Raw genomic sequence first — 23,372 nt, 5'->3', positions numbered from 1 at the left:
TTAAACCTCTTTTTCTTCCCAGTCTTGGGGATGTCTTTATCAGCAGCATGAAAACAGACTAATACAGAGGACAACAGAAACAGTAGGGGATCAGCAATCCTGACCATCAGAAGCTCAGCCTCCCAGATCATATGCATTTTGAACAAAAAGTATGTTAAAGCTCTTTGCGGTGTCACTGGTTTCTCTCTTTAATGCACACTAGCCAGGAAGTCAAAGTGCCAGGTACTCCAAGTGCCCTAAGAGAATTTTCTGAAATTTGTCAAAATGGGATATAAATGAACTTTTTTTTTTTTTTTTTTTTTTTAAGAAAAGGTCTCACTTTGTCACCTAGGCTGGAGTGGCTCACTGCAGCCTCAACCTCCAGGCTCGGCCTCTCGAGGATACTTAACATCACCTTGGCAAACCTCCCACCTTAGCCTCTGGAGTAGCTGGGACTACAGGCATGCGCAACTATGCCCAGCTAATTTTTTGTATTTTTTTTGGTAGAGACTGGGTTTCACCACGTTGCCCAGGCTGGTCTCAACTCTTGGGCTCAAGCAATCCACCCACCTTAGCCTCCCAAAGTGCTGGGATTACAGGTGTGAGCCACAACTTCTGGCTGAATGTGCTCTTTAAAACTGATATTCCATTCTTATAGGAAGAAACATTCAGATGTCCCATTTTAATCCACACATCGTAACACCGAGCACATTCAATCAGATTCCCAGCAGCCTCCAGTACAGACAAACCATCAAGGAAAAACTTGAGGTCAAAGTCACAAAATGCAGACACAGACAGCATGTGAGGTATTTATTTTGCAGCCATTCGGTTCAGCTGTCCAGTATCAGGTTACCAAAGACAAATTTTCAAGCTCCCAGTTAATCCCCACCAAAGTTTCTACTGTTTGGCTACTTCAGGAGGGCTAACATTTGGAGAGAAGAGGATCCCCCAGGTAGTCTGTACATAATTCAGAGAGAAGACATCAGAATTTTGCATGGTTCTGTTTTGGGTATTAAGGTACCACAGTGAAGCATGTCATTTGACTGTGGTGACAAAGGGACGGCACTGAGCATGCCTAACCTATTCCCCGGCATTTCAGTCCAATCAGCGCATGCTCGCAATGATCATCCATGGATGAAAAAGAAGAGCTGAAAGACACATGTGCTGAGCAACATTTAATTTCTGCTTGTTAAACGGGTGATTAGGCGCCAGTGTGGCACCATCCAGACACTGGGAGTTTGTGCCACTCCATCAGTTCTGCTGGCTCTGCTCATTCTGCTTTCCTGCAGTGGATGCCACTTCCCAAAGAATCATGCTCCAAAAAACAAAAGAGAACTGAAAAACAAAACGGGAAACTTTCAAGATAAAGCACCCCCCCTCCCCAACAGGAAAGAGCTACATTGTAGAAAAGGATATTCATGTATGTTTAGAGATATAACTCCCAACACCAGAGCAGTCTGCTGCCACCAATTCCCCAAATCTTGAGCCTTGAGTCTGATTTTGATGCTCAAAGTAGAGCTTAGTGTTGGAAGAAAGATGATGCTTTAAAAAGTTTTCTTCTATTTCCTTGGAAACCCAGTGACCCTTTCCAAGCCAGATCCGAAAGCTACCTTCGCCCATCCTTCTCTCTTTCTCTTCTCCATGACAGCACTATGTTAAGCACTAGAGGAGAAAAGATAAGAGTGGATATGGAGGGACTTAAAGATCTGGGACTTGGAAAACCGTGGTAGTTGAAATGTAAGGTTATACAGGAGATAATGGCAGGATATGAGGCAAGACAAATAAATCAGGGATAGATTGTGGCAATGCAGGGGGTTTCAATTTTGTTCTTTCGGCAATAGGGGGCCAAAAAAAAAGTTTCTAAGTAGGGAAGTGACATAGTCAAAGGCGTGGTCAGAATTATAAATTTTCAAAGACCCTTGTGGCTGTGTATAGGACGAATTGGAAGGAGAAAAAGAAAAGAAGTGGAGAAAGCCATCATGTTACTGCTACAGTTCAAATATGAAATGATCGATCCTGAACACTGGGTATGGTAATGACAGGACAGAGATGAAAAATACTTCAGAGATAGAAAAGACAAGTCTTGCTGACTGATACTATGTGGAAAGTGAGTGGGGGGAATCTACAATCTACCTTGATGCTGAGGTTTCTATCTTGGGTGACTGGATGGATTTCTTAATTAATCCAACAAATATTGAGGACCCATGTGCCAGGTACTGGGTACAGTAATGAACAAGACAGACATGGTCCCAACTGTCAAGGAACCAGTCTACCAAGAGAAGCAACAGGGCAAACAAATACAGAATATATTATTTATTTAATTATAATCTTAACTTGCCAGGCGAGTGTGTAATAAAGAATCTAACCTACTCTGCAGTCAGGGACAATATAAATGATGGTGTCATGCCATTCCCTGAGACAGGAAAACATGAGGAGGATCTGATTGTAGTGGGGGATGAGTATGGCTTGGAATGTAATGAATTTGAGGCAACTGTTGGTATACCTACCTGGGGATTTGCAAGACAGGGAAACTTGGAAAGAGGGGCTGGAGATAGAGTTAAATCCAGGGGAGACTAAGGAATATGGTGGAGAATAAGTTCCTAATGCATAGCCTTCCACTTGGGAGAATGAGCTAGGCCTTCCTGGAGACATCAACAGGGCAATACCACATTCAGATGTCAGCGTTTGATGATACCACGAAGGTGAGGCTAAGGCAAGGGCTAACTGCCCAAGTCTACTGGCTCAAGAAAAGAGAAACATTGCCAACAAAATATCTGTGAAAAGTGACTGGAGAAGGCCAGATGCTGTAATTTGCTGGCACGAAAGAACCTAAAGCCCTGATCAGCCTTTTAGTAACCATCAACTTGGGTTCTAAAACGCTAAATAAAGGTAGGGACAAACGGGCCCACAGAGCAAGCACTCAAGATTTTATATTCATAAATATATACTCTGTTTTACTCTCCTCTTTCTAGCTGTCTGTTCCAAATTAATGTCAAGACTAGGGAAGAATATGAAGACTAGAAAATTCCCTTCTCAGGCGGGCATGGTGACTCATGCCTGTAATCCCAGCACTTTGGGAGGCTAAGGTGGGCAGATCACTTGAGGCCAGGAGTTAAGAGGCCAGCCTGGCCAACGTGGCAAAACCCCATCTCTACCAAAAATACAGAAAACTTAGCCAGGCATGATGATGCATTCCTGTAATTCCAGCTACTCGGAAGGCTGAGGCATGAGAATCACTTGAACCCGGGAGGTGGAGGTTGCAATGAGCCAAGATTGCACCACTGTCTTCCAGCTTGGGCAACAGAGTGAGACTCCGTCTGAAAAAAAAGAAGAAAAAATAAATCCTTCTCCTGCTGCCAGCTTTTAATGGGTGGCCAGAAGCAAAGAGGCTGGGAATTCTTGGCACTTAGGCCAGAGGGAGAAAAGTAAGATGCTGTTGCCCTTTGTGCCAAAGTTGGTCCCCAATGTCACCATCAGCCAGCACTTCCTTACCTCTTGAAGGTTGCCTCTACCACCTCTTGGCCTAAGACCTGACTCTTGACCACTTTTGGCTCCCCATCTTGGGTGGCTGCACTATTGCATGGGCATTCTCTGTCCCTTTCCTTGCCTCAGCCCTGCAGCCAAACCTTCCAATGTCACCACTGTCTGATCTGGGATGTTCCAATCAGAAGTTCCCATAATCATGTTTCTCTCTTTAATGTAAAAGGGCCTTCTAGTCTGTGTGGCGCATGAGATGTAAAACTGGAGTATAGAATCTGGGAGGGTAAGGACTGATCTCCATTGTTCACCAGCACGGAGTAGAACTTCAATGAACAAGTAAGATTTCCCAAGTAACCTGCCACATAAATCCAGGAAAGTTTTGATGCTATGATTGGCCTAACAACTTGTTCAAATGAAGCTTTCTCCAAGTGTCTGCTGGGTGCTAGGGAGCTATATTGGTAAATAAAGCTCTGCCCTCAAGGAACTCTCAGTCTATGAAGTTACAGTGAATAAGCAAACTGCCATAATAGAAGAACATATGAGAGCTGTAGAAGAGCACAGAAAAGAAAATAAGTAATACTACCTGGAGAAGTCAAGAAAAACTTCAGCAAGGAGAGGGTATCTCAAGTGAGTCCTGAAAAATAAACAGGAAATTGCCAAGTAGACAAGGCTTGTGAAATGAACACTCTTGACAACGTGAGCGAGTGAAAGGATAACTGCATACAAACCCTGTGTATCCAATCAGGAGGATTTAATGACAAAGGACTCTCCAGAAGCCCTCTCTGCATCATTAATTAAAGCCCTGATCACACTGCGATACGATTATCTGCTGATGGCCCTCCTCTGGACAGCCCCACCTGTCACTGCCCCTGGAAAGCTCACCCCAATCTGGATGCGGTCTCAAGCCCTCAAGCCAAAGCAGCGCTTCCCAGGTAGTTTCCAGGCTCTACCAGGGTCTTGGCTCAGAGAAGACATAGCACTGCCCTCAGGTGAAAAGTTAATGAAGAAGGAAGGATGGAAGCCAGATATTCTTTATGTTATTTCAATAACTTACATAGGGGTAGCATGCTGATTACAAGTACAGTCCCACACTGCATAATGATGTTTCAGTTGACAACAGACCACGTATACAATGGTGGTCCCATGAGATCACACCATATTTTTACTGTACTTTTTCTATGTTTAGGTACACAAATACTTAAGATTGTGTTACATCTGCCTGCTGTATTCAGTATAGTAACATGCCACACAGGTTTGTAGCCTAGGAGCAATAGGCTATCCCACATAAGTGTGTTGTAAGCTATACCATCTAGGTTTAAGTATATTCTATGATATTTGCACAATGATGAAACTGAAATGACGCATGTCTCAGAATGTATCCCATCATTAAGCAATTCATGACTGTAACTGGAAGCTCCCCTATGATCCTGAGGTTCCAGGGAGAGAAGGGGTTCTCCCTGGAATGTGTTCTAAGCTAAGCCTTCCAATGCTCTCCTGGGAATTCACTCTAGGCTAAGTTTTCCAATACACAGATTTACATGGGGAAGGTAGGTTACTGGTGAGATTAGAAGCCTCTATTTTTCAGTGAAAGCTGGGAGTCCAGTGATGACAGTAGAAGGCACAGCCAGCTCGTAAATCGGCAGCATTCAGGGCTCTGGACAGCCTCTCTATCAGCAAAGCAACTGATGCTTCTGCCAGGGAGGCTGCAAAGAAGCTGTTCATCACTACCTCATTTGGAGACTTGACACCCAAATGGAGGCACTAACAGCCAAGTTTATAGATCTGAGCAAAGCGCAGAGGCATCAAATCTGTGTACACCAGTCTGCTAAGTCTTCAAGGGCCCTGAGGGGCAGGCTCTTCTCAGATGCTGCTCTGACTCTCTGAAGGCCTCTACAACGAAAATGAAATGAAGTAACTTAAGTCCTAGCTCAGGGGCAGGTTGAGAGAGACCCTCAACATGGCGATGTCAGGTACTTTGGGCCAAAAGAGAGACCCAGGAAACTGTTGCCATTGTGTTCTCTACCTATGTCCCTCTCCAGCTGGGCTCGAATTGTCTTGTTCTCAGTGATGTGAGTCCACATCGTGTTATCATGTTCCCCTGTACAGCCTAGGTCTTCATCTTCCCAAAAGCCATGGGAAGCAGACTACTTTTTCCAGAACAGCTGACTGTGCTCAACCTTCATGACCCAGTTCAAACAAGAGCCCCTCTCTGAAGCTTCCCTCCAGGCCAACTCCAACTGAGTCCCTCCCTTCTTGGCCCCATAATGCTAAACTGACAACTTGGCTATGGCATTTAAAGCTTTAATAGTTCCTATATGGATTGACAACAGTATATGCAAATACTTCAAATATACACATATCACTAGTTTGTGCTTGTGACTGAGAATCTAAAATGGCCTCCAGTGATCCCTGCCTGTCTCCAGGCATTCATGCCCTTGTGTAATTCCCTCCCCTAGAAGGTAGGCAAGACCTGTGACTTGCTTCTAGTCAATAGAAGATGGCAAAGGTGATGACCATCTCTCCTATGTTTACATTACATAGGACAGCAACTTCCATCTCGCTATCAGACTCGATTGCCTCTCTCTCCCTTTATGGCTTTGATGAAGTGAGTGATCATACAGAGAGGCCCACGTGGCAAGGAACTGAGGGTGGTCTCCAAATGACCGTCAGCAAGAAGGCCCTCATTCTATGAAGCCACAGGAATTGAATCCTGCCAACAACCTTGTGAGTTGGGAAGCAGATCTTTTCCCAGTCTAGATTTCAGGTGAGACACCAGCCCTGGCCAAAGTTTTGACTGCAGCCTTGAGAGAGAATCTGAAGTAGAGGAGCAAGCTAAGCTATCCCCAGAGTCCTGCCCCACAGAAACTGTGAGAATGTGTATTGTGGTAATACCGCTGGGCAGCAATAGATAATTAATACAGCACGCAAACTCTCAGCTGATAAGACATGCAAAGGAGTGTGGAGACTGCTACTAAACACCTCTAGACCCGCAGAGGACCATCTAGACCTCTAGACCTCTAGACCATCAAACAGCCAAAGGCTAGCAGTGAGAACCTGCACGTTTTAGTGGTAAAAAGAACATTTGTCTAAAAAATGGGAAAGTGAAAAACCTCAAAAATTGGCTTCCCAAGACTCAGATATGAGTCCCAGCTCTGCCTCTAAGAGGTAGGTGATCTTAGTCAACCCAGATTTACTAAGCCCAGCCTTCTCATCTATACATACAATGTGGTTAATAGGGTGGGTAAGAGTGGCCAATGAGAGAATAAACTAGGAAATGTTTTGTCAGGCTGGGCGCAGTGGCTCACACCTGTAATCCCAGCACTTTGGGAGGCTGAGGTGGGCGGATCACAAGGTCAAGAGTTCGAGACCAGCCTGGCCAACATAGTGAAACCCTGTCTCTACTAAAAATACAAAACATAAGCCAGGCGTGGTGACGGGCGCCTGTAATCCCAGCTACTTGGGAGGCTGAGGCAGGAGAATCTCTTGAACCCGGGAGGCAGAGGTTGCAGTGGGCCAAGATTGCGCCACTGCACTCCAGCCTGGGTGACAGAGCGAGACTCCATCTCAAAAAAAAAAAAGTGTTTTGTCAAATGGAATGTGATAGACACATGTTAGTTTGCCCCAAAACTCTGGGGTGGCCTTGGGTAAGGCGCTGCCCTCTCTCAGCCTCAGCTTCCTTATTGTAAAATGAGGAGGGAAGCCCATGCTATTTAATGTCTCCAAGGGCTCTGACCTTCTTTGATTCTAACATCGCATACCCATAAGAGAGGAAGAGGCGAAAGTGGTAGACTATGACATTTTACAATAGTTCCCAGTCATTCTACTGGCCAGGGTGACTGTCTTACCATTAAGGAACTGGAAAGCACTTGACCAGTCATATCTAGTCAACCTACAGGGCCTACAACCTGGATTCCTCAACTAAGAGGGAAAATCCCCATTTGTTTTACAAAAAGGAAAAAAGGATCAAGGTAAAGTCAGTGGGAGCCACCGAGAGTGGCAGTAGCTTTGATTTTATTGCTGAGCACCTTAACTATGTGCCAGGAGCTTTTATAAAAATAATCTTCAACCTTCACTACAATCTTATATAGGTTGTGTCATTCTTATTTTAAAGACAAGTTAGCTGAGGCTCAAAGAGAGTAAGCCCCTTACCCAAGGCACATTGCTAGTACATGGTAGGGCTGGGATTTATCATTATTATTATTAGAAACAGGTTCTCTCTCTATCATCCAGGCTAGAGTGCAGTGGCGCAATCACAGCTCACTTTAACCTCCATCTCCCAGGCTCAAGTGATCCTCCAACCCCAGTCTCCCAACTAGCTGGGACTACAGGAGCATGCCACCATGCCAAGCTAATTTTTTGTACTGTTTGTAGAAACGGGGTTTTGCTACATTGCCCAGGTTGGTCTCAAACTCTTGAGCTCAAGTGATCTGCCTGCCTTGGCCTCCCAGAGTGCTGGGATTACAGGCGTGAGCCACCATAGCTGGCCTGGAATTTAATTGTAATTTTATTTAATTCTAAGCCCCTGGTTTTTGCACATATCTCATGCCTCTGGGAGAGAGCAGCTTGGGCAGAAAGGACAGTCTGTGATTACAAAGCAAAGTAAAGGTTCTTGGCCTGCAGCAAGATCATGTGCAGAGTGTGGCTTCATTTATTCATGCCACAAATGTTTACTGAGTGCCCTATGTATACTAGGTTATGTCGTAAGCAATGAAGATATAGAGTAACACCATTCCTTGTTCTTGTGGAGCTGAGTCTAATTGGGGAGACACTGTAGTATACAGTGGACAAATGAATGAATAAATAGCTGAACAAATGAACGAATAGGCAGATGGACACATGATTAGTCAGCCATTAGTGTTTCAAGCACCATGAGAGTGATACTTAATACAAAGTGTAATGGGATCACCAGATAAATTATATGACCAGATAAATGGCCGGGCACGGTGGCTCACACCTGTAATCCCAGCACTTTGGGTGGCCGAGGCAGATGGATCACCTGAGGTCAGGAGTTCAAGACCAGCCTGGCCAACATGGTGAAACCCCATCTCTAATAAAAATACAAAAATTAGCCAGGCAGTAGTGGCACACACCTATAATCCCAACTACTCAGGAGGCTGAGGCAGGAGAATCGCTTGAACCCAGGAGATGGAGGCTGTAGTGAGCTGAGATCATGCCATTGCACTCCAGCCTGGGCAACAAGAGTGAAACTCTGTCTCAAAAAGAAAGAAAGAAAAAGAAAAAAGAAAAAAACACCAGGATTGTTACAAAATGGAACAAACCCATATCATGTTCTAGGAAAGGGTTCAGGGAGGAGAAGAGAGTCCCCTCTGCTGGGACCAAAGGCAGGAGCTCCTCTTACAGAAGAACCTAAGAGCTCACGTTATCCAACTCTATAAAGCCAGTATCACGTGGATTTCAAAACAGAGGCCTTCAATAAGAGGAACACAGAAACACAGACAAGCACATGCGCAAACCCACACTGAACTGTGCAGAAGGATAAAAGGGTCTGGCCCTCTGTGCTTAAAGCTAACAGTAACAGAACTGATACACCTGCCCATGTTTTATGGCATCACACAGCAAAATAAAAATAGAATCTCTTACTTTCCTCATTAGCTGGACTTGGCTGCAGCAACTGTTTGGTTTGGAGTAGCTGTAGTTGTTGGGAGATGGTCCATCTCTGGTGCATCAAAAAAGTATGCCTGTGGGGAAAAAAAGACGCAGGAGGGAGTTAAAAAGACAATGGTCCAGGTAAGTGTTTTTTTAGACTCCATGCTAACAGTACTTTTGGACTCTCACAGCCCCTAAGTTCTTCCTACCATATTTAAACTACAACCATCTCTGTTTACGTTTGTCTCACTAAATTGTGCGTACTTTTAAAAATTTAGCTATCATGTATTGAGCACTTACTATATTACATGACTTACTCTTAATAACCCTATGAGGTTGTTAGGATTATCCTCATTAGACAGATAAAGAAACTAAGGCTCAGAGAGACTGTCATTTGATCAGGTGAACATGGCTAATGAGTGGTGAAGCCAGAACTCAAAGCTAGGTCGGTCTGACTCCAAAGCACAAGCTCTTAATCACTATATTATACAGTCTTTCCTCCAGGGCAAAGGCTGTATCCTTCTTCATCTTTGTGTCACTAGCACCCCTGCATAGGGCCTGGCACAGTATGCAACCAATCAATACTTAATGAACTGAACTGCATTAGCTTGCTGCTAAACTAGTTAGTTGGCTTTCTGCAAATACCTTGAAAAGAAAGTGCTAGGCATGCTTTCCCTAAAAATTCTTCAGCTGGGAAATGAAAGGTTTGCTAAGTGCTTCCACTCACCATCTACAATTTAACTGTCAAAAATCAGAAGGAGGTAGAGGAGGGAAGACATAAGGTCTAGAGAAGCCAACTTGAGCGAAGCCTAACTTGAGCCCAGGAAAATACCAATCTCACTACCCTTGAATACTGGTTGTTCAAAGGAAAGGTGAATCTGTGACTACATCAAGGCCCACTGAATGTTCATGACACCCTCCTTGGGGTCAGTGCCCTTAGGAAGGTACACTGTTAGAAAGTCAACCATTTTTCACCAGCTCTGCTCTCTATCAGCCAGAAGGGGGCACCAACACAACATGCTGGAGCTCTCCCCTACCTGTTGCTATTCCATGTTAACTCTTTTTGAAAAGTTTCCAGATGATGCCTTTCTCTGCAGGCTCCCTCTAGTTTGCCCCATTCCCAGAGCAACTCTATTACTTTTAAGAGGCTTCCTCCCTAGGAACCCTTCCAGCAGCTGTTTTCTGGGGCAAGGAAAGAAGAGTCCCTAACTTAAGTGGGGGATGGGCCGCAGTGCTAGTGCTGGGCTCCTCCAGTTCTCCCGCAGGTGCCCTGTGCCACAAGCCCCCAGGATGCAGGAACAAAGCCTTTCTTCCAGGCTCCTGCAGAATGCCCTTGTAAGACAGAATGAGCAAAGAGGCCCAGCTTCTACACCTGGCTCTGCTATTAGCTCACACTGTGATTTTGGACAAGTCGCTCCACCTGCTTTGGCCTCAACTTTCTGATCTATAAAATTTAAGGATTAGAAAAGATGATCTTGGGGCTGGGTGTGGTGGCTCGAGAGAGAGAGAGATTGGGTGTGGTGGAGAGAGAGGGAAAGAGTGAGAGGGAGAGAGAGAGAGAAGGCAGGCAGGGAAGGAAGGAAGGAAGGGAGGGAGGGAGGGAAGAAAAGTAAATAAGATCTCAGCTGGGTGTGGTGGCTCACACCTGTAATCTTAGCACTTTGGGAGGCCAAGGCAGGTGGATCATTTCAGGCCAGGAGTTCAAGACCAGCCCGGCCAACATGGTGAAACCCCACCTCTACTAAAAATACAAAAATTAGCCAGGCGTGATGGCACATGCCTGTCATCCCAGCTACTCAGGAGGCTGAGGGACAAGAATTGCTTGAACCCAGGAGGCAGAGGTTGCAGTGAGCCTAGATCACACTGCTGCACTCCAGCCTGGGTGACAGAGGGAAACTCTGACTCAAAAAGAAAAGATGATCTCTTAAGACCATTCCTTGAACAATCTTGAATTCTATGATTCATTAATTCCACAAATGCTTAATAACAATCACAGCCATAATTTGGGGAATGCCTACTGTGCACCAGACATATACTTGATCATTAATCTGCTCAAAAATGCTGTAACAGGCCATTTTATCCCTTTTAAAGATGAGAAAGCTGAGGCTCAAAGAAATGGAGATTTTCCCAAGGCTAGACAACTATGTGTCTGAGCTAGGATTTCAATCCAGTTGAGTCCATCTCCATAGTCTGTGCTCTTCTAATTCTCCAACACTTCCTGCAATTTGGCGCCTAGTCTATGTCCAGTCCAGATCTAGGCACCGTGGAGACCTCAAAGCTGAATCAGCAGGCTCTCTGTGAGTAGGGGTAGGGCACAACTCCCTGTAAAAGCCAGCAGTACCACCTCAAACTTAGGCTTGTATATCTCCAAACATATACCAAGGGTGCAGCCTCTAGGTGCTTCCCTAGTCATCCCTGCCAGGTGTGTTCTGGTATAACTTAGACATCATTTACATGTGCAATCACCGAGGGGCCCCTGGCAGATGTGGGGCTGTTATATGCTTCACTGCACTAAGGCAAAAACACCAATCCGTGTTCCCCAGGGGAGAGTGAGAAAGCCAAGCTGTCTGGTTCAGCCGGTGCCCCTCAGCTCAAATAACTCCCCTGCCAGTTCCTCTCTCTGCCCTAATAATAATGTCTGCCATTTACATGACTCGTCATATTTTCCATGCTGCATATATCATTCAATCCTTGCAACGTAAAGATGTTGCCATGGCATGCACGATTGGCCCCTGTTTCTAAGTGAGGAGGCAGGACTCCAGAGAAGGGAAATCACCCAAGCAGGTGATAGTGGAGCTAGGACTGGAACCCAAGTTTCCTAACTTCTGGCTCAGCCCTTCTGCAGCACACAATGCCTCCAGAAGAAAAAGGAGGGGCTGGTCACTGTGGAGAACAAAACCCAGGCATGATGGGCCCCTGGCTAGACACCTGACCACAGGATGGTTCCCTTCCTCCAGAAGGAGAAAACTGTGCCTTCCTCTCCAGGAAGAGGCCCTGCACCCCACAAGGACCTCCCTGCTCCACAGTCCAACCCGTCCTGCTCTTCTGAGTCCCTTACAGACTGAACGGCCTCTTCTGTCTCCTCATCTCCACTGCTTTCTCATCCAGGTGTGTAACGGGTAAAAAGTTCAGGAGAGATGAGAACATGCCAGTGAGAGGCATCAAGGAAGGGCATTGTCATTAAGAGTGGGAGACTTCAGCTTTGGCCCAGGTACCAGCTGTGGGACCTTGGACCACTCTTACTTGGGTACTACAGAGGAATAAGCAGCATACTGGCCCTGGCAGTGTCTGACGACACAGGCTCCTTTAATGACTTTGCATCTGAGGAACGCTTCACAGTATATGGAGGGCTTTCACAGCCAGCTCACGGTAACTCACAAAACCCCAAGAAAACAACAATCCCTTTCACAGATGAGGAAACCAAGGTTCTGAGAAGCAAGTCTCTTGCCTAGGTTTGCAGCGCTGAGCATCTCTCAGTCCAGGGCACTCCTGCTTCAGAAATACGCTTTCTTTTAGAAAGCTCCTGAGCAGCAAAATGGGCAGGTAAATCCTGGTTTCAGTGCCATCTGCCCCGAAAGGGAACAATAGGCACAGGAGGTAAAAGGTCCTGCCACAGATACTAGATGAAATGGGTTCTTTTTTTGTTTTTTTTGAGATGAAGTCTCGCTCTGTCACCCAGGTTGGAGTGCAGTGGCATGATCTCAGTTCCCTGCAACCTCCACCTCCTAGGCTCAAGCGATTCTCATACCTCAGCCTCCCTGGTAGCTGAGACTACAAGCACGTGCCACCATACCTGGCTGATTTTTTTATATTTTTGGTAAAGACAGGGTTTAACCATGTTGCCCAGGCTGGTCTCGAACTCCTGAGCTCAAGCCATCTGCCTGCAACTTCCTCCCAAAGTGCTGGGATTATAGGCAAGAGCCACCAAGCCCAGCCTGAAATGGGTTTTTAATAATAACCATAATAGCTCCCTGCTTCACTGCTCAACCTGCCCTGCTCCTATTCCTTAGAGAAATGAGAAAGGCAATGCCTCCTCTCCTGCCTCCTTCTCCTCAACAACTTCTCAGCCAGGTACGTGAGGGGAAGAACTTCAGAAGAGAGACGGGAGATGCCAGTGAGGGACGAGAGATGCCAGTGAGAGTTGGTCACAATGAAAAGGATGTTCTTCAGCAGACAGAAAAGTCCCAGAAGGAGTCACGGCAGCATTTTAAGGGATCAACTCAGAGATTCCAAGTGCCAGAAATTAATAGTGTCATTCTGCCATGAGTCAAACCAACAGGCCCACCTCGAAGGTTTAAAGCTTACGCACATGTAAAGTGCATGTAAACTAGGTTTGTGTTTCACAACTTGGCACTTTTTATGAAACTTGTTTAATGATAAAGCATTGGGATTTCATTAATCTAATGAAATTCTAATCAGATTAATGCATTTAATGAGACATGGTTATCTACACAAAAATGTTAAAGATCAAATGATGCCAAAGAAACATTTACTCCTAAAATTGCAAAACCTGACCAAGGGTCTGGAAACCTGCCATGTGGACTAAGACACCTTCCCATGGCCATGTCCTTTCCTTTATTAGGGACCTTAACATTCATGGACTCCGATTTTTTTTTCAAAACCTGCAACAGGGCTTGTTAAGGCCGTGGACAGCAAATTTTGTGCACAATGTGTACAGAAGACACAAAACCATGTCTCCTTAGGATCAAAGGAAAGGGACCTAATTTATGGGCATTTATAGGACAAGTTCCATGTTAAGTGCTTTATAGATATCATTTTATTTGACTCTCAGAACAATCCTGTGGCAGGAAATATACCCATGTCACAGATTAAGAAATTAAGATTCAGAGAGGAACAATAACGTCTCCAAGTTCACACAGCCAATGAGTGACAGATCTGGTCTTCAATCTGGGCTTATCTGACTCAAAAGCACATGCTCTCTCTAAAAAGACACCTACATATGAACTCAAACACTATTTTAAATGTTGTTCACCTTAAAAGTAACTCCACTTTCCAATATCTGACTTCATTTTCAAGCTTTCTACCTTCAAATTTAAAACTTTTAATTTCTACCTTTAAACTTTAAACTTTCTACCTTTAAATAAAACTTTAAATTTAAAAAATCTTTCTAGGTATGTGCAGAAAATCAGCAAAGGCATCCAAAAACAGAATCCCCCACCCCAGCTCCCTAACTCTATATAGTCAGCCCTCCACATCCACAGGCTCAGCATCCTCAGGCTCAACCAACCATGATGAAAAATATTCTTTAAAAATATGTAAGTTAAAAAAACCAATATGACAATAAAAATAATACACATTTTAAAATACAGTATAATAACTATTTACATAGCATTTACATTGCACTAGGTATTATGAGTAATCTGGAAATGATGTAAAGCACATAGGAGGATGTGTGTACCAGAGCATCCATGCTTTGGTATCCATAGAGGGTCCTGGAACCAACCACACCCCCACAACCCCAATACTGAGGAACAAATGTATATAGACACTCATCCACCCCTATTTCCTCTGGTCAGACCCCAAATTCTCATCAGATTACTGAAATTAGGCAAAACCAAAGACTAAAGCCAAATTCTCATAAATTTCACCACTTCTCATGTAGGTGAGTCTACTTAAAATGAAATTTTATTTCATAGAATAAATTTTTTTTTTTTTTGAGACAGGATCTCCCTCGGTCACTCAGGCCAGAGTACAGTGGTATGATCTCAGCTCATTGCAACCTCCACCTCCTGGGCTGAAGTGATCCTCCCACCTCAGCCTCTCAGGCGAGGCTGAAGTGGGAGGATCGCTTAAGCCACCACGCCCAGCTAATTTTTGTATTTTTAGTAGAGATGGGGTTTCACCATGTTGCCCAGGCTGGTCTTGAGCTCCTGAGCTCAAGAGATCCACCCACTTGGGCCTCCCAAAGTATTGGGATTATGGGCGTGAGCCAACGTGCCCAGCCCATGGAGTCAATTTTAAAAGAACTGTAGTGCCTAACAGTTTGAGGTCTTTTAGCACCAAAAGAATATAGGAATGAACCCATACCAAGCAGCCCACAGAGAGCAGCATATGAAGCAACACAATTGTCACAATTGTGGCCAACGCAACGCGTCGGTTATCCTCACGAACAGCTGGCCAAAATGTCATTGCCAAGACAGATCCTGAGATGCCCAAGGCAATCATGACTAGAATCCAACGAACAGCTTTCTGGGGGATAATCCACAGTATCTGAAAGAAGAGAAAAGGAGGAGCGGGGAGTTCTTGGGAGGCATTTGTTCATTCCAGGCACATATGTTTACAAAGGCCTCTGAGCCAATCAGCATCTGGGCCCCCACTGCCACTCTGGTTTTTCAGTACAGGCTGGAGGAACACCACCAGCATGTAGACTGAGGCATACACTTTTATAACAAAGGGCCCAAGATCCAGTGAAGGCACTAGGCTCCCCAGACCCCTTTCATGCTGAACTTCTAACTTCAAAGGAGATTTTTTCAGGAGCACATGAATATTGTGCTGGAAATAATGATGGTAGGTCAAATTCTTGGTTGAATTTTCTACCAAGAACAGAGCATCACTCAGAATCTACTCCCTAAGTGTGGTACTTACTGCGGTAGGGATATAAATGAAGAGGGAATATCCATAGACACACACAATCTCCAGAAATGAATAGGAGACGATGTTCATAACTTTGCTGTTTCTCCACATGAGGAAACCCCAGAGTGCAAGAGGAACCAGCCAGGCATAGGCATAGATGCTGGTAGCTGCTATGGACACTGAGGATGACAGGACACAAGTTTCAATCTCCATCATGCCTTTAGTAGACTATCAGAGCACTTCCAACACCTTATTGTACTTAAAAGCTAACATGTCAATTGACTTCAGTGGACCATGGAATCACGTCTTACTGGTCTGTAATCCCTGAGCTTGGCACAGTACCTAACACACAGTAGGCACTTTAGAAATGTTTGTTGAATTAATGAATCTTTACCATTTGTCTTTGTGGTGAGGATCAATAGTCTCTCATATGGTTTTTATAGTTCATTTAATAACTAACAACTAATATTATTAAACAACTGAACTATGCAACTGAAATACTTCAGAGGGCCACACTGCAAATGTTCATATATAGTAGATATTTCAATCAAATAAAAACCAACTATTCCCTTGGAAGAACACGTTCTCTTCCTCGGTATAACAAGAGCTGACACTGACTTCTTCAGCAAATGCATTAAAATGTCTTGGGTAGAGATTAACTTGCTCTGCATGCTCTCTAGAGTTCCTCTGTCTCTTAAATTGGGAGATGCAGCTCACTGATTAACTGCTTGAAATATTCTCCAGTTTTACTTTCTTCCTTAAATAAATAATTCTGCCACTGTGGCAAAAAAGCTATTGAGTGGCTCCTCAGAATAGCAACGTTCAGCATATCCCTGTACCTCTCTCCTCTTCCTCTAGTAGCAGCATGCCCTGGAGGATTCCCTTTCCCTCTTCTGGAGTGGGGGGTCATAAAGTTATAGGTAAACCATGGCACCAGCCCTTTCTACATGAAAATCAGTAGGTAATTCACTTAATGCATCTTGGCAAGAACAAAGGCACCCCTAACAATTATAGTCAGACTCTGGTTAAGACACGAATGTCCAAAACATGTTTTAGCTCCCAGAACAGTTTTTTCACACTGGGAATTGCCTCGTTAGGCCAAATATAAATCTGCTGATACACTGCCTTTTTCTTGGATAACTAAGGGAAGAGGAGGGAATTACTCCCATGGCTATAGCTGTCACTTATTGATCAACTACTGGGCATCAGGTGTTACACTCCGTGCTTTATGGAGAGGCAATGTGGAAAAATGGTCAAGGGCACAGACTCTGTATGCAGACTCCATGGGTTCTAGTCCTAGGAAAAGACACTCTTGGGGGTAAGTTACTTAACCTTCCTGTCTCAGTTTCCTCATCTATAAAATGGGAAGAAAAATAATATACTACCTCCTAAGATTAATAGAAGAATTAAATGAATAAAAGCAGGTAAGAACTGTTCTAAGTAGAAGAGTGACTGATCAATAATAAATGCTCAATCAAGAATTAGTTTTTATATTGTTAACTAATATGCAGCTACATTTATTTTATACAATCTATATCGTCATTTTAGAGATGAGGAAAAGGGGTCAGAGAAGCTAAGTTGTTTGGTCAAGGTCACATAATTAACAAGTTGGTAGAAGCAGGATCTCATCTCAGATGTGACTCATACTTTTTACATAAGATGGAAAAATGTTTATTGATAGGGCCAATGACTGCTTCCCCAGTATATATCACATCACTTCCTGATATTGGGATGCCCAGCCAAAGAGGATAAGAACAGATAAAGACTCTCCTGAGTTTCCAGATCCCCAGGCAAAGTGGGTCACTCCTTCTTCTATGCCAATATACCTACACTTATCTCTGATATAGAGGTTAATATGTACTGTTTACAGCAATAGTCATTTACTAGCTTTCTAACCACTGAACTACTTGAAGGCAGGATCTATATCTCATGGTTAATATTTACTGAGTTAAACTCAAATCAAGGTTATTTGATAGAGTTGGGATTGAATCCAAGTCTGACTCCATGATGGACAAGAAGGGAAAGTGGGCATGGAAGGTAGAGGGGAAGAAAAGAAGGAAGGATACGTGGATACATTCTCTCTCTCTCTCACACACACACACACAGAGGCAAATACATATCTTTCTATGCACATACAGTGAACTAGTTGAAGGCAGGGTTTCTATCTCATGGCTAACATTTATTGCGTTAAACTCAAACCAAGGTTACTGGATAAATAAGGGATTGAATATATGTGTACATATTTGTGTGTGTGTGTGTGTGTGTGTGTGTGTGTGTAGTAATAGTTAACGTTTATTGAACTCTTTTTGGTACAAACCACTATTCTAAGCTTTTTATATATATTAACTCTTTATTCTTACAATAGTCCTGTAAGATAAATATTATTATTTCCATTTCACCAATGAAGAATCTGAGGCTTAGACATAAAATAGCTTGCTCAACAGAGTAGAAGCTAGTGAGTGGTGGAGCTGGAACTGAAGCTAGCGGTCTAGTTCCAGAACTGGTGCTTTTATCCAGGCTACTTACAGCCTCTCGACAGCAGAGCTGGCAGGGAGGGAGCGAAGGAACTGAGAAAGTGGTACAGGCCAATCTCCAACAAAGCCAAACTTCCTCATTTGGGGGCAGCTGTCATCTGCAAGTCTCTAAAAGCTGTTTTGTTTTTTCTTCTAAACACCCAATACTGACATAAGAAAGGACGTTTTAAAACAAGAATGTCATTCACAAGCCCATCCCTAGGACACATTCATTTCTGCATTTTCCCTTCCAGGCTTTGATCATTTACAGACTTCTTTCTCCCCCTCTTTTTTTTTTTTTTTTTTTGAGACAGAGTCTCTCTCTGTTGCCCAGGCTGGAGTGCAGTGGTGTGATCTCGACTCACTGCAACCTCCACCTCCCGGGTTCAACCAATTCTCCTGCCTCAGCCTCCTGATTACAGGCGCGCGCCACCATGCCTGGATAATTTTTTATTTTTAGTAGAGATGGGTTTCACCATGTTGGTCAGACTGGTCTCGAACTCCTGACCTTGTGATCCACCCACCTTGGCCTCCCAAAGTGCTAGGATTACAGGCGTGAGCCACCGCACCGGGTCTCTTTTTTTTTTTTTTTTTTTGAGACAGTGACTCGCTCTGTCACCCAGGCTGGAGTGCAGTGGTACGATCACAGCTCACTACAGCCTCAATCTCTGGGCTCAAGTGATCCTCCCAACTCAGCCTCCTGAGTAGCTGGGACTACGGGCATGCACCACCATACCAGGTAACTTTTTTTTAGTTTTTAGTTTTAGAGACAAGGTCTCACTATGTTGCCCAGGCTGATCTCAAACTCCTCAGCTCAAGCAATCCTCCTACCTTGGCCTCCCAAAGTGCTGGGATTACAGGCATAAGCAACCATGTCCAGCCCAGATTTCTCTTCAACAAAGTTGCTAACAGAACAGGCACCAGTTTGGAATAAGTTATGAATTTTCCACATAGCTCTAGGTGCTTCGTGATTGGCAACTGCAGATGACCCCAGCTAGTTGAGCCATCACAGCCTAAAACGTTTCTATTGTCTCCAAAATGTGGATAATACAAATAATACCACACAGGAGACCTTCACGCACACCTTTAAATTATTTTGTACACTTGTCTTAGAATGTATTCCAGCTGTGGCCAGGTGTGGTGGCTCACACCTGTAATCCTACCTAGCACCTTGGGAGGCCAAGATGGGAGAATCACTTGAGCCCAAGAGTTTGAGACCAGCCTGGGCAACATAGGGAGACCTATCTCTATAAAAAAAATAGAAAAATTAGCCAGGTATGGTGTTGCATTGCCTGTGGTCCCAGCTACTCAGGAGGCTGAGGTGGGAGGATTACCTGAGCCCAGGGAGGTGGAGGCTGCAGTGAGCTGTGATCGTACTACTGCACTCCAGCCTGGGTGACAGAGTGAGTCACTGTCTCCAAAAAAAAAAAAAAAAAAAAAAAAAAAGGAATAAATTGCAGTTGCTATTGGGCCTTGATTTACAGCTTTCCCAAAGATTATATGGACTCATAACATTGTGAATGTACTTAATGCCATTGAATTACACATTTAAATAGTAAATTTTATGTAATATATATTTTAACCACTGTAAGAAGAAAAAGATTATGTGGATTTATATAGATGGGTGGTAAACTCATCTACACATTTGAGTAGATACATTGAACCCTAAAACACAAAAGCAGGGCTACAGCATCTAGAGATGGGGCCCAGGAGCTCAGTGGGTAAAAAGAACTCAAAGCTAGAAACTGACAGCATTCCAAATGAGTCAAGCTATTCACCAACCTTTTCGGAATTCGGGCACATAACGGTACGTCTTCTCTCCCAGATGGATCAAGAAGTTGGAAAGATTCCCACTAATTGCTATGGCAAAGACCAACGTGGCACATATCCAAAAGGGGCCTGCAAAGGAAACCAGAAAATTCAGAAACAAGAAAATGAAGCATAAGCCTTTAGATTCTTACAGAATTTCTTATCTTCCTCTTGTATACATGTTAGCAAAAGAAAATGAATTTTCTAGATGGGATCAACACTTGCTGAAGGGAAATTTTCTTTTTTCAAAGGTCAAACACACATCTCAGTAATTAGCTGCCTTAAAGAAGATGGGGGGTTGGTATTCCAATCCAAAGGCCAAAATGCCTTCCACAATTAGGTGAATGAAGACACTGATTTGTGTATAGCTTCTTTTGTTGGAGGATCACCACCGACAAAGAAAAATTCACAGGCTTTTTATTAAACCTTCCACCAGAATACATGAAGTAAAGATTACTTCCCTTATCTAAGTGCCAAATGTTAGCATCACAGAAAAAGAAGTTAAATCAGACAGAGCTTGTGCAGCATACAGAAAGAGCAGGGCAAGCAGAACACATGAGGGCAGAGTCGATTAAACCTACCAGTTCACCACGGTTGTGTTGAGTGTGAGTGTGTGTGTGTGTGTGTGTGTATGCTTAAGGCTTTTTCTTTTTTTTTTTAATGAAAAAGTAATACAATGCACTATATACACCTACTGTGTACCCACAAAAATTAAAATTAAAAATTTAAAAAAAGTAATACATGTATATGGTCCAGTGTTTCAAAAGGTTACAAAGGGAATATGGAGAACAGCAAGATCCACTCCCTCTCTGTGCCCCGGCTCTGTAACTTTCCTCCCTAAAGCTCACCAAAGTAAGCAGTTTCTGATGAAACCTGCCAGGAATATTCCACTCATGTATATAAGCAAATGCATGTTTATATGTGCATATTTTATACAGATGATAACATACATATATGTCCTCCTGTGTACCCTTCTATTTTCACCTTAATATAGCCTGGAGAGTCTATCACAGCTACTCATAAAAATCAGCTTGTTCTTTTTTAATGGTTTTAAGATATACCACTGAGCAGATGAGTGGACCATGCTTTGCAAACCTCTTCCATTATTTGTATGATTTCATGAACACTATCCTTGTCTCTCCCCATCTAGAAAAAGTACTATGTAGAACAAATACAATCTTTAGATTGAGAGATTTTAATAAATTGTATGAATTTCATTTTTCAATTTCACTAATATTTTGCAACACCCTTTGGGATAATTTCAGGTACCTTGACACGTCACAAAATTACGAACATTACTGTCATATGGGAGATGACTAGCAGAAACAGATTAGTACTTTTCAAAGGCAAGCACTGGCTCCTGAAGGTGGGAAAAGGAACACAAGCAATCAAATGGGATGCTTCAAAAAGTCACCAATATTAGCTCTCCACAAACTGCCTCTTTACTCACTAGACTGAAAGCTCTCTGCTGTAGACAAGGACTAAATCTCACAGTAGTATTCTGAGTGCCCACACATAAGAGTGGCAAAACAAACAAACAAACAAAAAACCCCACAAAGCCCCTATAGCCAAAAAGCTTTACTGAATGAATAAAACTGACCATGTGTTATAGATGAGCTGAGACCATCCAAGCGTATTACCACAAGTGGCCAAAATATTAACTTACAATACCCAAATAACTAGAAAACCAAGAATATCATGTCCTCTCAGTCATTATTTACTAAGTACCCACTACCCTCTGCTGGGGACACGATGATGTGCAACAGAGACACAGTCACTGCCTCTAGTGCACCCATGCACTCCGGGGAGACAATCAATAAAATATCTAATCTCAGAGGGTAGTACAGGGTGCCTATGGGCGCATATAGGGAGGGTGCAAAACCTAGAGAAAGGGATGTGTAAGCTGGGATGTAAAGAAGAACAGGGTTCACCAAGTGAGGACAGAAGAGAAGAGAGGTCCATGAAGAGGGAATAGTAGGAGCAGAGACTCTGAAGTAAGAGGTACCAGTTCGAGGCCAAGCTTCAGGTCAGGAGTAGCCAGAGATTGAAGAGATGGGCCAGAGTCAGATCATGAAGGGTCTTAGAAGCCCTGCTGAGTTAGGAATTTATCCTGAGGGCAACAGGAAGCCTGTGAATTGGGCCTGGTGGCATAAGCCTGTAGTCCCAGCTACTCAGGACACTGAGGTGAGAGGGTCACTTGAGGCTAGGAGTTTGAGGCAGCAGGGAGCTATGATCATGCCTCTGAATAGCTACTGCACTCCAGCCTTGGCAACACAGCAAGACCTCATCTCAAAAAAAAAAAGTGGGGGTGGGGGGGAATGTGGTGGCTCACACCTATAATCCCAGCAATTTGGGAGGCCGAGGCAGGCAGATCACTTGAGCTCAGGAGTTCAAGACCAGCCTGGGCAACATGATAAAACCCTGTCGCTAAAATATTGATTAACTTTTTTAAAGGCAGGCTGGTATGAGAAGATATGTATACTAATGTGAAGACTTATCTAGCATTCTCTAGCTGCCCCATGCTTTAAGCTACCTAACAACTCTGGCAAGGGAACAGCTGGAGAAACAATATTTTCAGGTGGGCTGAAAGGTCCAACACCTGCCCACCCACTACCTCTATGAGGCCCAATGCTCATCCTTGGACACAAGCAAGAAAACTTTCCCAGCCCTTAGCATTTTTGTCCCTCTCCTATTATCATCCATCTCCCCTGTTTGCAACCCTTCACTGAACCTCCACTGCTTAAGGACAAAATCCTAATTCCTGAGGCTGATATAAAAGGCCCCAGGATCTGGGCTCTGTAACTTCTCCAGCTACCCCCAGTGGAAGGCTGGACTCTAGAGACATACGACACCCACTCATCCCAGGACCTGCCATGTTGCTTCATACTGCCTTCTCCCTGTTTCCTGCCAAATTCCTACTCTTATTATGGGTTGGGGGTGGGAGAGAGCCTTAATTTAGGTTGTATTTATAATTAAAATTTCATATTATGCATTTTTATATTATGAAATATTTCTAACATACAGAAAAGCACGAAGAGTAACACAAACACTGGTTACCTAGCATGTCACTTTTAAAAAATATTTTTAGGCCGGGCATGGTGGTTCACACCTATAATCCCAGCACTTTGGGAGGCCGAGGCAGGCAGACCATTTGAGGTCAGGAGTTCGAGACCAGCCTGGCCAACATGGTAAAACTCCATCTCTACTAAAAATACAAAAATTAGCTGGGCGTGGTGGCGCATGCCTGTAGTCCCAGCTACTCGGGAAGGCTGAGGCAGGAGAATCACTTGAACCCAGGACGCAGAGGTTGCAGTGAGCCGAGATTGCGCCTTTGCACTCCAGCCTGGGTGACAGAGTGAGATTCTGTCTCAAAAAATGTATATATATTTT

General features: G+C 43.9%; 1 protein-coding gene across 18 annotated transcripts in view; it reads right to left on the bottom strand.

Annotated features, from left to right (window-relative positions):
• YIPF1 (Yip1 domain family member 1) overlaps nucleotides 1–23,372 on the bottom strand; it is a 47,039-nt gene that overhangs the window by 8,399 nt on the left and 15,268 nt on the right. For 5 of the 18 annotated variants that reach the window (XR_008502504.2, XR_008502501.2, XM_063655714.1 and 2 more), the window contains 4 exons: nucleotides 19,956–20,072; nucleotides 15,673–15,839; nucleotides 15,115–15,297; nucleotides 9,061–9,158 (listed from right to left, as the gene is read on the bottom strand). Coding sequence is in view for 8 of the 18 variants with exons in the window: in XM_063655714.1 (XP_063511784.1) it covers nucleotides 9,069–9,158; nucleotides 15,115–15,297; nucleotides 15,673–15,839; nucleotides 19,956–20,072 (557 nt within the window). In the remaining 10 variants the exon portion in view is untranslated. Of the gene's footprint in view, nucleotides 1–774; nucleotides 3,297–4,042; nucleotides 4,094–9,060; nucleotides 9,159–15,114; nucleotides 15,298–15,672; nucleotides 15,840–19,955; nucleotides 20,073–23,372 lie in introns of those variants that run through there. The other 13 variants (XR_010124564.1, XR_010124565.1, XR_010124558.1 and 10 more) reach the window with 4 other exon arrangements.

Source organism: Pongo pygmaeus, chromosome 1 (assembly GCF_028885625.2).
Source record: "Pongo pygmaeus isolate AG05252 chromosome 1, NHGRI_mPonPyg2-v2.0_pri, whole genome shotgun sequence".
NCBI classification, from domain to species: domain Eukaryota; kingdom Metazoa; phylum Chordata; class Mammalia; order Primates; family Hominidae; genus Pongo; species Pongo pygmaeus.
Note: the sequence above shows the minus strand (reverse complement) of the source record. Positions and strands in the feature narration are given on the sequence as shown.